This window comes from Medicago sativa, chromosome 7 (genome assembly GCF_051527215.1).
Source record: "Medicago sativa cultivar Bolivia chromosome 7, Bolivia_mono, whole genome shotgun sequence".
Taxonomy (NCBI): Eukaryota; Viridiplantae; Streptophyta; class Magnoliopsida; order Fabales; family Fabaceae; genus Medicago; species Medicago sativa.
In genome coordinates this window covers 69,611,973-69,623,123 of record NC_140755.1, presented here as the reverse complement: position 1 = coordinate 69,623,123, position 11,151 = coordinate 69,611,973, and the positions used below count along the sequence as shown (strand labels likewise).

Here is an 11,151-nt window from a genome sequence, read left to right as displayed (position 1 = left end):
GTAAGACACCTCTCACATTTGCAGCAAAAGTTTCTTCTCAAATGAAGTAACTGCATCCTTATAAACATTAGAACAGACCAAGTTTCTTTGATTAGGAATAAAACGCACAAAATCATGGTCAATGGTTTCTATGTCATCATCAGTAATTCCCAATGTCCATGACTATGAATGGAAGAGTCAATTAGAGAAGCATAGTTGCATATGAAAGGTACACATTCAGTTACTTGGTTTACTTTCAAATGCCTCGAGATTCCGGAGAACACATTCAGCTACTGAATATGTACCTTCATATACAAATATGTTGTTAGAAGCATTTAGACGCAACACTGTATCAAGTTTGGCAATTATCTTTAGAAGCATTTAGATTTCCCAGGGCAAGATTCTATAGGTTTATTTTTCTTGCAAGCTATAGGATACAATACCTAGTTGTATACAAAGGATGGATTGGTAGACAACAGATGGATTGATTATTAAGGTGAAAGGGACGGGGAGAGGTTGAAACAATAGAGAGATGATCCTCTTGTAGTTTACCTTCCTTTATTTGTTTAACGTGAAGAGAAGAGTGATAGCAAGTTTTGAAGTCAATAATGCTTTTATTTGTGCCAATTTAGTTAATTAGATTGTTCGTCTAATTTTCACATGTTTTGTGTCTTTTTCTTTGGCCTTGTTCATGCTTGTTTTATGTTTCTGCATGTTTCGTGTATTTTGTATTCACCTGTTTATACCAGTCTAGTTGTTTTCATTTTCTCATCTGCAACGTGCTTTATATGTATGCATCTTAGTTTCTGATTTCTGTTCTGGTGATGATGATGATATTTTATCATTGTAAACTGACCTGTGCATAGGTGACTTAACTCTTCATTCATTTTAGATTCTTTTTCATTCCTCTCCATAGCATCAGAAGGCTGCGGTAGCAGTGCAGCTTCCCGACTTCTTAATGAATGTGAGTGTACCTAACTTGTTGTTCAATTTTCTTATAAGAAAACTTTAGAGTCGTTCACTAGATGGACTAAAATCCATTCCGTTTTTGTTTTGTTGTACAGATGGGATTTTGTGTTTGTACAGATGGGATAAGTAGCTGGTTAGGAATTTCAATTTTAAAGTTGCTTGATTTTACATTTGACTTTGAAATGAAGGATTTGTAGCTAGGGCAACTTATGAACTCTAATCAATTATTTTGCTATAGATAGTATGTAGCGAGTAGAGCTTATTAACTCTAATAAAGTTTATTTTTTAATTTTTAATAGGTGACTGAGAATTGTTGCTAGGTTACTGAATTTACTTGAGAGTCATGAAATCGATTTTCAGAAGTGGCATTGGTTAGGCATATATGTACACTCTAGCATAGGTTCTCTTATCTTCAGATAGTTTGAGAGTGGGTGTACATACATCGGTGATCGTTAAATCCTCTGTTGAGCAACTAGTTATCATCTATCCAAAAAACTCTTCATTGTATTTTTTAATATGGTAGTTGATGATTATAATCTTTTGTTAATTCTATTTATGGTCCTGATAGAACCCTGCTTTGGCAGAATCATCAACCCATCTAAAGCCACTTCATTTTTTAAATAGGTTTTTTATTTTTATTTTTTTTATTTTATTATTTTTTTATCCTTTGTGATTGTCAAAATGATTTGAGCTAAGTTGGACATATCAAAATATCGATTCGAATTTGTTTAAAGAAGCAAATGAATTTCAGCTACCACTACAAGAATAACACTTATTTGTGGCCAAATTCAAAAAGATCTGCGGCCATCAAAAGCTATCACAAATTACTAGCTAAAAAAGGTCTGGCAAATGTTAAACTTGAACTCAGTTATTTGTGGCTAAAAAACCCTCACAAGTAACAAATTAATTGTGGCCAACTTTTTAACCCACGAGGGTAAAAAACGGCCATAAATATCATGGAGGGAATAAGAAATTTGAATTTTGACCGTTTAAAAGGAAACATTTTTTTGCCAAATTTTTTGATATTTTTGGCTTTTTTTTCCACAACAAAATTTAACCCATTTGTGACATTTGCAGCTGTTTTTTTAGTTACAAAATTTAGCTAGTAATGACTGCGATCTACAAAGAAATCAAGGCTTGCATGAATAAATCATACAAAGATTTAAGTTTGATCGATCCATGATATTTTGCTTTTTTTTATTATGTTATTTTACGTTGTTGAATTTGTTATATTGTTGAATTTGTTACTTTTAAATTTTAATGTATGTCGCTGAAATTGAATTTCTTGTGTTATGATCCTTGCCACACCCTCAAAACTTCAACATTTTAGACAATTTGAGACTCATTCAGATTATGTAATAAAAAATTCATTCAGATTATGTAATAAAAAATATTCCAAGAATGAATTCATATTATATAATTTAAACCAGTCTATAATATGGAATATGGCGTGACAATCATGGTTTGTATTAGAGATATATAGTTTAGTTACCACTAGTATTAGTCCCACTAGTATATGATGAAAGTCCTCAATGGAAGACTTATTGGTTTTTGCTCAGAAGTTATTTGTTCAGCTGGTATATGATGAAACTTCTTGTACAAATCAACTTTGTCAGCTTCCTTTAGTGCATTGGTTTCTCAATTTGGTACATTGATCCTCCCTTTGGTTGTGTATATGCTGACTTACGAGAGGTATCTTCTTATACTTGTGGATTGCCAATTATTGGTTTGGAGATACATTTGTGAAACTTGGTTGGTGTATAGCATGGGAATCATACTTTCTTATACACACCTTTGGAACTTTGATCTATGTTGGTTATTGCTTATGGTGAACTTAGATGCTGAATACATGGCCTTATGTAGAATTGTAATTATGGCTTATTGCAATTTCAACATATCTTGTTGGCAAGTTACATTCAGTTTTTAGCCATCTATCATTGTGGACCTAAGGCACTTTTTCAAGAGATTTTATCGAAGTGTATGGTGTAAGATTGAATGGTATTGCATCTGCATCTCCCTTATACGCCTTAAGTCTATGTGGCTTTCTTCATCAGTTTTGGCAGATTGTCTTTAACACTTGGCTCCCTTCTTTTATGCGTTCTACATGGCATTTTCATGTCCTTGGTGGTGAGGTTTATGATTCTGGCTCAGTTTTGGATTGTTGGAAGATTCTTGGATTGATTACTTTTCCATGGTTTCTTTGTCCTGGATCGTTGTTTGGAGTGGTTGCTTTCTGCAGCTTTGTGATTTGGCCTATTATTTGTTTCTGGCTATTGTGACAATTGAAGACTATTTTTTGGATTTGGTTTAGCTTCATTATTGGAAGCATTGGTTTTGGCCTATGGTTTGAATGCATCAACATGGATTTGTTTTCTATGGTTTGAAGACACATCACATGGCTATGCATCTCTATTGGTTTGCCATTGGTTTTTTTTGTCTCGGCTTGGCATAGGAGGGCATCACTTTTATCTTTGGAAGCTTGGTTTTGTTGCTTCATGGTCCTTTTGGTGTGAAGTTTGTTCAACATTTGACCTCCTTCCATTGTTGACTGTGGCTCTTACTTGCATTTGGTTTTTCTTGTCTCGGCTCGGCATTGGAAGAGCACCACTTTTATCTTTGGAACCTTGGTCTTGTATATGACCTCCTTCCATTGTAGACTATGGCTCTTCCTTGCACTTCTTTTTGGATATCATCATTGATTTTGGATATCCTTGTTCTTGTCTTGTGCTTCTATCTTGAGTTCTTGAGAACTCTTGATGGTTAAGCGTTGTGCCTCAATTGGCTTTGTTGATATTGGCTTCTACCGGATGGTGGTTAAGCGTTGCTTGGTTGCTTCTTCCTTCAATTGGTTCAACCTTGAGTTGTGGTTGCTTCTTGTTGGATAAGCATTTGTTTGATGATTTTTTTTAGCCGATGTATTTCCGGCATCTTTCCTTGTATTTTCTCACTTCAAGTTGGAAGTGTTTTGAACACCTTCCAACTTGAGGGGGACTATTAGAGATATATAGTTTAGTTACCACTAGTATTAGTCCCACTAGTATATATAGGTGTAACCTCCCCATAAGTGGGTCAACTCTCTCATATTGTAACATTTCATTTTCCATCAATAGAAAGAATTCACAAGCTTTTCTCTCCTTCATCAATGGATGCCATGTTTCATAACAGTTTGGACGGTTTATGACGTGTTTATTAAATTTTAAGCATTGTAAACGTTTTCTTTGATTGTGGGTACAATCAAGTGTCTCATTGCTGGCGTGTTCATTAAATTTTATTAGTGGAGTTGGGATCCAATTTCATGTCTCAATAGGGAAGGTAGGCGGTAGGTTGGTGCTGTTTTTTGGTAGCTCCTGGGGGTCCTTTTTAGGAAGGCCGCGCTTGCTGTTGTTGGGTTGCTAGCTGTGCAGCGGCTGTTGTCATGGCTGTGCAGCTGTTATTCTTTTGGGTTTTTTCGGAGTCGAGGCTGTGGTATGCTTGGTTTGGCGAGTATATTCTAGCCTCGTTGTTCAAGGCCTTTATTGGGGGTTTTGTTGTTCTTTAGGTGTGGTGGTGTTCTGTATATATGCGGCATCATTTTGTATTTTTCTCCCTTTATGCGGGTTTTGTGCATCTTGCATAATCTCGACGTGAATAAAATTTGCCTTATAAAAAAAAATGCTTTAAATATTAAATTTTATTTGTGCACTTATTTATCATGAGAGAATATTAAAAGTAAATAAGTAACTAGAATTGTCTTGTCAAAAAAAGTAACTATAATTGAGAGTAATCAATATAAATGTATTTATCTCCTTAAAAAAAAAGGTTTACTTATGCAATAGATTTCACTCCTTCCTTCTCACAATATGTATCTTTTTTATAAGTTTTATTGTTTCAAATTATTTGTCCATTTTACAATATCAATATAACATTTTTTTTTCCAATAACATACATTTATCATCTATAACTATTCCATTGATAATTAATAAGATTGTTTTAATAAATGATACACATTTTTATCATTAAAATAAACAGTTTTAATCGTTTCTTTAATAATCGTATAAAACTTAAATAAAGCATCTATCGTAAACCGAAGGAGTAATCTATCCATAGAAGGATTAAATATGAATAATCATTTGCAAGTCATAATTACTATTGGTCAAAACAAGTCATAATGCAAATAAATATATTTCATCTTCTCAAACTAAGCAGGTTTAATTAAGAAAGTACTGTGTTAAGACAATTGTGCTGGTAGTATATATAAGAAGAAAGATGTTGAATTCATTTCATTTTCATTTCATTTTCATACACCAAAATCAGAATCTTAGGGTTTCAACTCAACAATGTCACTCCTCCTCCGCCACCTCCTCCTCCGCCGTTCCTCCGCCGTCACTCTCCGTTCCTTCTCATTTTCCTCCGCTCAACAAGCAGCAACGGCGGATCACCAACCTCCTCCTGAAGAACTCCACACACGCGTCACATCGTTGATTCGCTCCGGCAACCTCGACGCTGCCTCCGCCATGGCCCGCCAATCGGCGTTCTTAACAACAACTCGTCCGACGGTGTTCACCTGCAATGCCATCATTGCTGCAATGCACCGTGCAAAAAGATACAATGAAGCTCTTGATTTGTACGAGTTTTTCTTTAACCTGCTTAAGATTTCTCCTAACATTGTCTCTTATAACTTTGTTATCAGTACCTATTGTGATGAGGGCCGCATTGATGCGGCTCTCGATGTTTATCGGAAAATGAGGGCCGATGTACCTATCAAACCCTCACCCGTTACCTATATGATTATCACCAAATGTTTGATCAATGCTGGTCGTGTTGAGGATGCCCGTGACATCTTGCTTGAGATGTTATTATACTCGGGTCATGCCGATTCCTCAGTGTATAATAATCTGATATTGGCTTGTTCTAAACTGGGAAATTTGGATAAGGCTAATGAGCTTATTGATGACCTTAAGAGAAGGTGTCCATATTATTACCATGGTGTTGTGGGTGTCACTTGCATGAATTGGTTTCTTGAGCAAGGAAGAGATAAGGAGGCTATGGAGTGTTATAAGTCTTTATTGAACAGCAAATTTAGGATGAGACCTGAAACTGGCCATCTTCTCTTGGAGGTTTTGCTTAAGTATGGAAAGAAAACCGAGGCTTGGGACTTGTTTCATGACATGTTAGACAATCACACGCCTCCCACTTTTCATGGTGTCAATTCTGACACTTTTATTGTGATGGTCGATGAATGCTTGAAGCTTGGTAAGATTGATGAAGCCCTTGCAACTTTGAAGAAAGTTGGAACCAAGCCTGATTCTAAGCCTTTTTTCTTGGATATTGATGGCAACTGTAAGCTCATCTCCATTTTCTGTCATAATGATATGTTGTCTGAAGCTGATAATCTATTTCAAGAGATGTACTCCATGTCTATGACCCCAAATGCGCACACACATGCAATTTTGGTTGATGCATATGTGAAAATGGGTAGGATAGATGATGCTTTCATGACTCATAAAAAAATGTTGGAGGCTGGTCTCAAGGAGGGTTGTTTTGATTAATTGATTAAGAATGGTCCAACTCGGGTCGAACTTTGAAAAAAGAAGAGGAAGAATGATGAATCAAAGGGATTCTGAATCCAATCCCAAACGTAAAGCACTACATCCTAACATTTAACAGTAGAACATTTTTCTTTGTAGAGCAATAGTTTTGAGGGTCTTTAATTTTTTAAGTGAATCCTATAGTCTGTTCTGTCCAAATGTAGCTACTATGACCTTTCATATCCAAACAAAATTGTTGTGATAATTGCTTGTTACTGATTTTTGTTGTGATCTATGGTTGTTATTGTTGCTTCTTCCTGCTAAAAATGGTCAATGGTTTCTGTGTCATCACAAGTAATTTCCCAACTTCATGACTATGAATCAAAGAGTTAATTAGAGAACATAGTTGCATATGAAAGGTACACATTCAGTTACTTGGTTTACTTTCAAATGCATCGAGGTTCCTAAGAACACATTCAGCTACTGAACATGTATCTTTCATATACCACTATGTTGTTAGAATCAACACTGTATCAAGTTTGGTTATTTTGTAAATTATCTTTTGAAGCCTTTAAATTTCTCTGGGTGGGATTCTATGGATTTATTTTTCTTGCTAGCTATAGGATATAATACTTAGTTTATACAATGGATGTGTGTGTGTGTGTGTGTGTGTGTGTGTGTGTGTGCGCGCTTATTAAGGTGAAAGGGACGGGTGAGGTTGAAACAATAGAGAGACGATCCCCATGTTATTTACCATCCTTTATGTGTTTCATGTGAAGACAAGAGTGATAGCAGGTTTTGAAGTCAACAGTGCTTTTACTTGCTTATTTACTCTTCACATGCTTTGTGTCTTTTTCTTTGGCCTTGTTTATGCTTGTTTTAAAGTTCTGCATGTTTTGTGTCTTTTATATTCACTTGTTCATGCCAGTTTACTTGCTTATTTACTCATCTGCAATGTGCTTTATTATGGTCATATCTTAGTTTCTGATTTCTATTCTGATGGTGCTGTTGATTTTTTATCATTGTTAATTAATCAGCAAATAGGTGACTCCACTCCTCATTCTTTTTGGATTTTTTATTCATTCCTCTTCATAGTTTCAGAAGCTGCAGTAGCAGTGCAGCTTCCCAGCTTCTTAATAATCATGACTGTACCCTTTCTTATTTTTCAACTTACTAAGTAAACTTGTAAAGTTGAGTTCACTAGATGGACTAAAATCCATTCCTTTTTCTCTTTGTTCTGTTCCACTGTTGAATAAGGAGATTCTCTCCTACAAAAGGAGTTTGCAAAGTTCGAAACATGATTCTTTTCTTATTGTGTAGAGTCTTACAAATAAGAGGGTTTTTCTTAAGAATTCTGGGGCTCGTTACATAGTCACACATTGTAATGTGTCACATTCTTGATATGAACAAGTATCGAAGGGATGTTCTGTCCCTTTTCTTCTTATGGCTGAGTGTGTTGCCAAAGAGGTAAAGGAAACTAAGTTAAAGCCCCATGAAGCTAGTAGTCCCTTGACTTTGAGGATTCGAGTGCTCGCAACAAATGCAACTCTAGGAGCTGTTTTTTATAATGGTAAATATGATAGATGGAACAGGTAACGTTCCTCGGTGAAGTTGGTTGCTGATGCGTTATCTGATTACTCATATTTTACCATTTGCTCCTACAGTGTTCATATTTGTTTAACATTCGAACACTGAAGTTTTATGGATTAGGAATTAAACACACAAAACCATGGTCAAAGGGTCTGCGTCAACCAACAATTCTCCATATTCACGTGTATGAATCAAAGAGTCAATTAGAGAAACATAGTTGTACATGAAAGGTACACAATCCGTAACTTGGTCTACTTCCAAATGCAATGAGGTTCCTAAGAACACATTCAGTTACTTGGTTTACTTGCAAATGTGGGATTTCCAGACGAGGCAAACATTTGGATAATGGTAAACAACCTAGGCACAAAAACCAGATGAGAATTGGGGTTTTGTTAAACTTTATTTCCAAATAGCTTTTACCTTATACTTTCTCAAAGCTAATATCGGCTTCATTCAACTTCGTTGCAGTTTTTAGTACATATATTCTGGGTCATCTCCACTTTTTGGCTTAACTTGTGAGGATAATAATCTTCACACACCCTGTTTTGAAGTGAATAATGCTTTATTGGTGTTAATTAGTTATTTACATTGTTCATCTACTTTTTACATGTTTGTCTTTTTCTTTTGCCTTGCTTATGCTTGTTTTAAGTTTCTGTATGCTGCTTCCTAAGTATTAGCTTGTTTATGCCAGTTTAGTTGTTTTCATTTTCTCATCTAATATACTTGTAACTTATTTTTCAATTTTCTAAATTCAGAAGATGGACAAAATTCCATTCATTTTTTTGCCTTGTTCTGTTCGACTGTTGAATAATAAACTTCTGTCTTATGAAAGGAGTTTGCAAAGTTTGAAACTCTATTCTTCTCATATTCTGCAGAGTTTTAGAAATAAGATGTTTTTTCCTTGAGAATTATGGAGACTAAATGTTTGTAATGAATGTTTGTATTACTTGCATTTCTTAAAACTCATTTGACAAATGCCAACAATATTTCTCACATGCCACAACAACACACTGTTCCACTGTTTTCTATCTGATGATGATTCAATTTCTTCCGTAAATCATCTATTTCCTATGTAAAAAAGAACACTCCTAAACCACCAAATTTTGATTAAAAAAAAGTATTTTAGTCATTTATGTTATAAGTATCAATGTTATTCGTTATAAACATTGATATCAACTTATTCTTATGAAATAAATCATTCAGTTTTCATATTTCCTTCATAGAATGTCTTTTACTTATAGTACAAACGATATTATATTCATAGTTCATGTGATGACAGGTTGTTGTCACAAAGTATAAGAAAAAAATTTGTCATTTTTTTTTTCTCTAAATTTTTTCTTCCCTCTCTTCAAAGCACTCATTTTTCTGCCTCCAAACTCAAAAAAGAGATGTAGCTACCACCGCAACCGATTGCTACTTTTCCAGAGTTCACCCTGTGCCAAAATCCTATGTGTCATGACATGCCATTTTCACAGTGGCACATTTGTACCGTGTCATCTTTGTCCTTAAGCCACAATTGTTGCACGTGTCCATCATGGCTTTTAGCACTTAATAATTTTTCATAAACTAGTTCCATCTAGATTTTCCTACTTAAACTTATTGTGTTTATTGCCATGCATTAGTTTACTACTTTCCACGCACGTTTTGCATTCTATAAATAAAACCATATATGAAACTTTCTTTTTCTCTATCTATCTTGTGAACAATCGTGTTAAGACTATTAGTATTACAAGTGTGTAAGTATCATGGCGTCTCAACAACAAAACCGTGAAGAGCTTGAGGAGAGGGCAAGACTTGGTGAAACTGTTATTCCTGGTGGCACTGGTGGAAAGAGTCTTGAAGCTCAACAACACCTTGCTGAAGGCATGCATAATTAATATGTTCACTTTTTTCTTTGTTATGAAGCAATTTTCGTTGTTTAATTTGATGAATAATTTTACATATTACTATGATTTGAATGTATGCGTAGGAAGGAGTCGTGGAGGGCAGACAAGGAAGCAGCAGTTAGGGCCAGAAGGGTATCAAGAGATGGGAACAAAAGGAGGGCAGACAAGGAAGGAGCAGATGGGGAGAGAAGGGTATAAAGAAATGGGCCGTAAAGGAGGACTCAGCACTATGGACAAGTCTGGTGAACAACGTGCTGCTGAGGAAGGCATAGACATTGATGAATCCAAGTTTAGGAATGACTAAAAGAACATGTTCTGAGTTGTTGTGTTCTGTTTTACTTGTTTTAAAAATGTGTGTTTTGTTACTGTTGTTTGTTAGTACAAATAAGTAGTGGTGTTTATTATGTTGTATGAAGTGCTAAAATGCCAATGGCTTGTCTTTTGGCTTATGTAATGGATGTTTTAGTATCTTTGAACATTTGAGTTTTTCTAAACATTTTTTTTATTGAAGTGTATGAGACTTTAAATACTAGATACAATATGTCACTCCATCAAACTGTGTTGTGGCCTTGTGTGTTTTGACTTGTGTTTAGTATAAATGTGATTGATACGAATGCTACCTTTAAATATAATGAATGCAAGAACAAGTGGTGAAATGGATGAGGCCAAGGAAACAATAAAGATCACATAAAAGGGAATTGTATTTATTAAACCATGAAAGAGAGCCAAGGTGTTACGGTTTTTTTTATAGGCTATGGCTTCCATACACAGAAAGACTACAGTACACTGGGAGCCAACTAATCCTATTTATTTCTTGCCCTATGATAGAAACTGATATCAAAAAATATAAATTAATAGTAATATTATAATAGATTTCCAAGAAATTCGAGAGTCTTGGTTCTCTCCCCTCCAAGAATTCGAGAGCTTGGTCTCTCCCTTCCAAATAACCACTTTCTAGTTTCTACCTTTCAGAATAATCCACAACAGCATGTGGTTACCCTTTTATTCACACGCAATACATAACTATCTTAATAACTACTTGTTACATAATAACTTACACAATAACCGCCATAACTGCTATTATAAAATATAATATTTATTTAATAATAATGAATAGTCTGACACCCTACTTTTGTTTTCTACCTCCCACAAAGGGAGCAAGGTCGTTCTCACACACCAGAGAAACTTGCAAAATGCTACATATCGCGAAATTTTTGTCC

The 11,151-nt window shown here is 35.1% G+C and overlaps 1 protein-coding gene and 1 pseudogene across 2 annotated transcripts; both read left to right on the top strand.

Annotated features, from left to right (window-relative positions):
- The first annotated feature begins 5,165 nt into the window (after positions 1 to 5,165).
- LOC146908074 (pentatricopeptide repeat-containing protein At1g10270 pseudogene) lies at positions 5,166 to 6,734 on the top strand (annotated as a pseudogene). Its single transcript, XR_015018246.1, has one exon. The product of XR_015018246.1 is annotated as a pentatricopeptide repeat-containing protein At1g10270 pseudogene (transcript).
- A 1,724-nt stretch (positions 6,735 to 8,458) lies between these two features.
- Positions 8,459 to 10,407, top strand: EM1 (Stress induced protein). The gene is made up of 2 exons (XM_085724891.1): positions 8,459 to 9,908; positions 10,015 to 10,407. The coding sequence occupies exons 1-2, from the start codon at positions 9,791 to 9,793 to the stop codon at positions 10,233 to 10,235; spliced, it is 339 nt and encodes a 112-aa protein (XP_085581017.1). The 5' UTR covers positions 8,459 to 9,790; the 3' UTR covers positions 10,236 to 10,407.
- The last annotated feature ends 744 nt before the right edge of the window (positions 10,408 to 11,151 follow it).

Bases quoted from the DNA above. Each gene is read 5' to 3' on its own strand.
- EM1 (XM_085724891.1), top strand. From the start codon at position 9,791: ATGGCGTCTCAACAACAAAACCGTGAAGAGCTTGAGGAGAGGGCAAGA. The intron at 9,909-10,014 runs GCATGCATAATT...ATGTATGCGTAG, and splicing joins TCAACAACACCTTGCTGAAG to GAAGGAGTCGTGGAGGGCAG.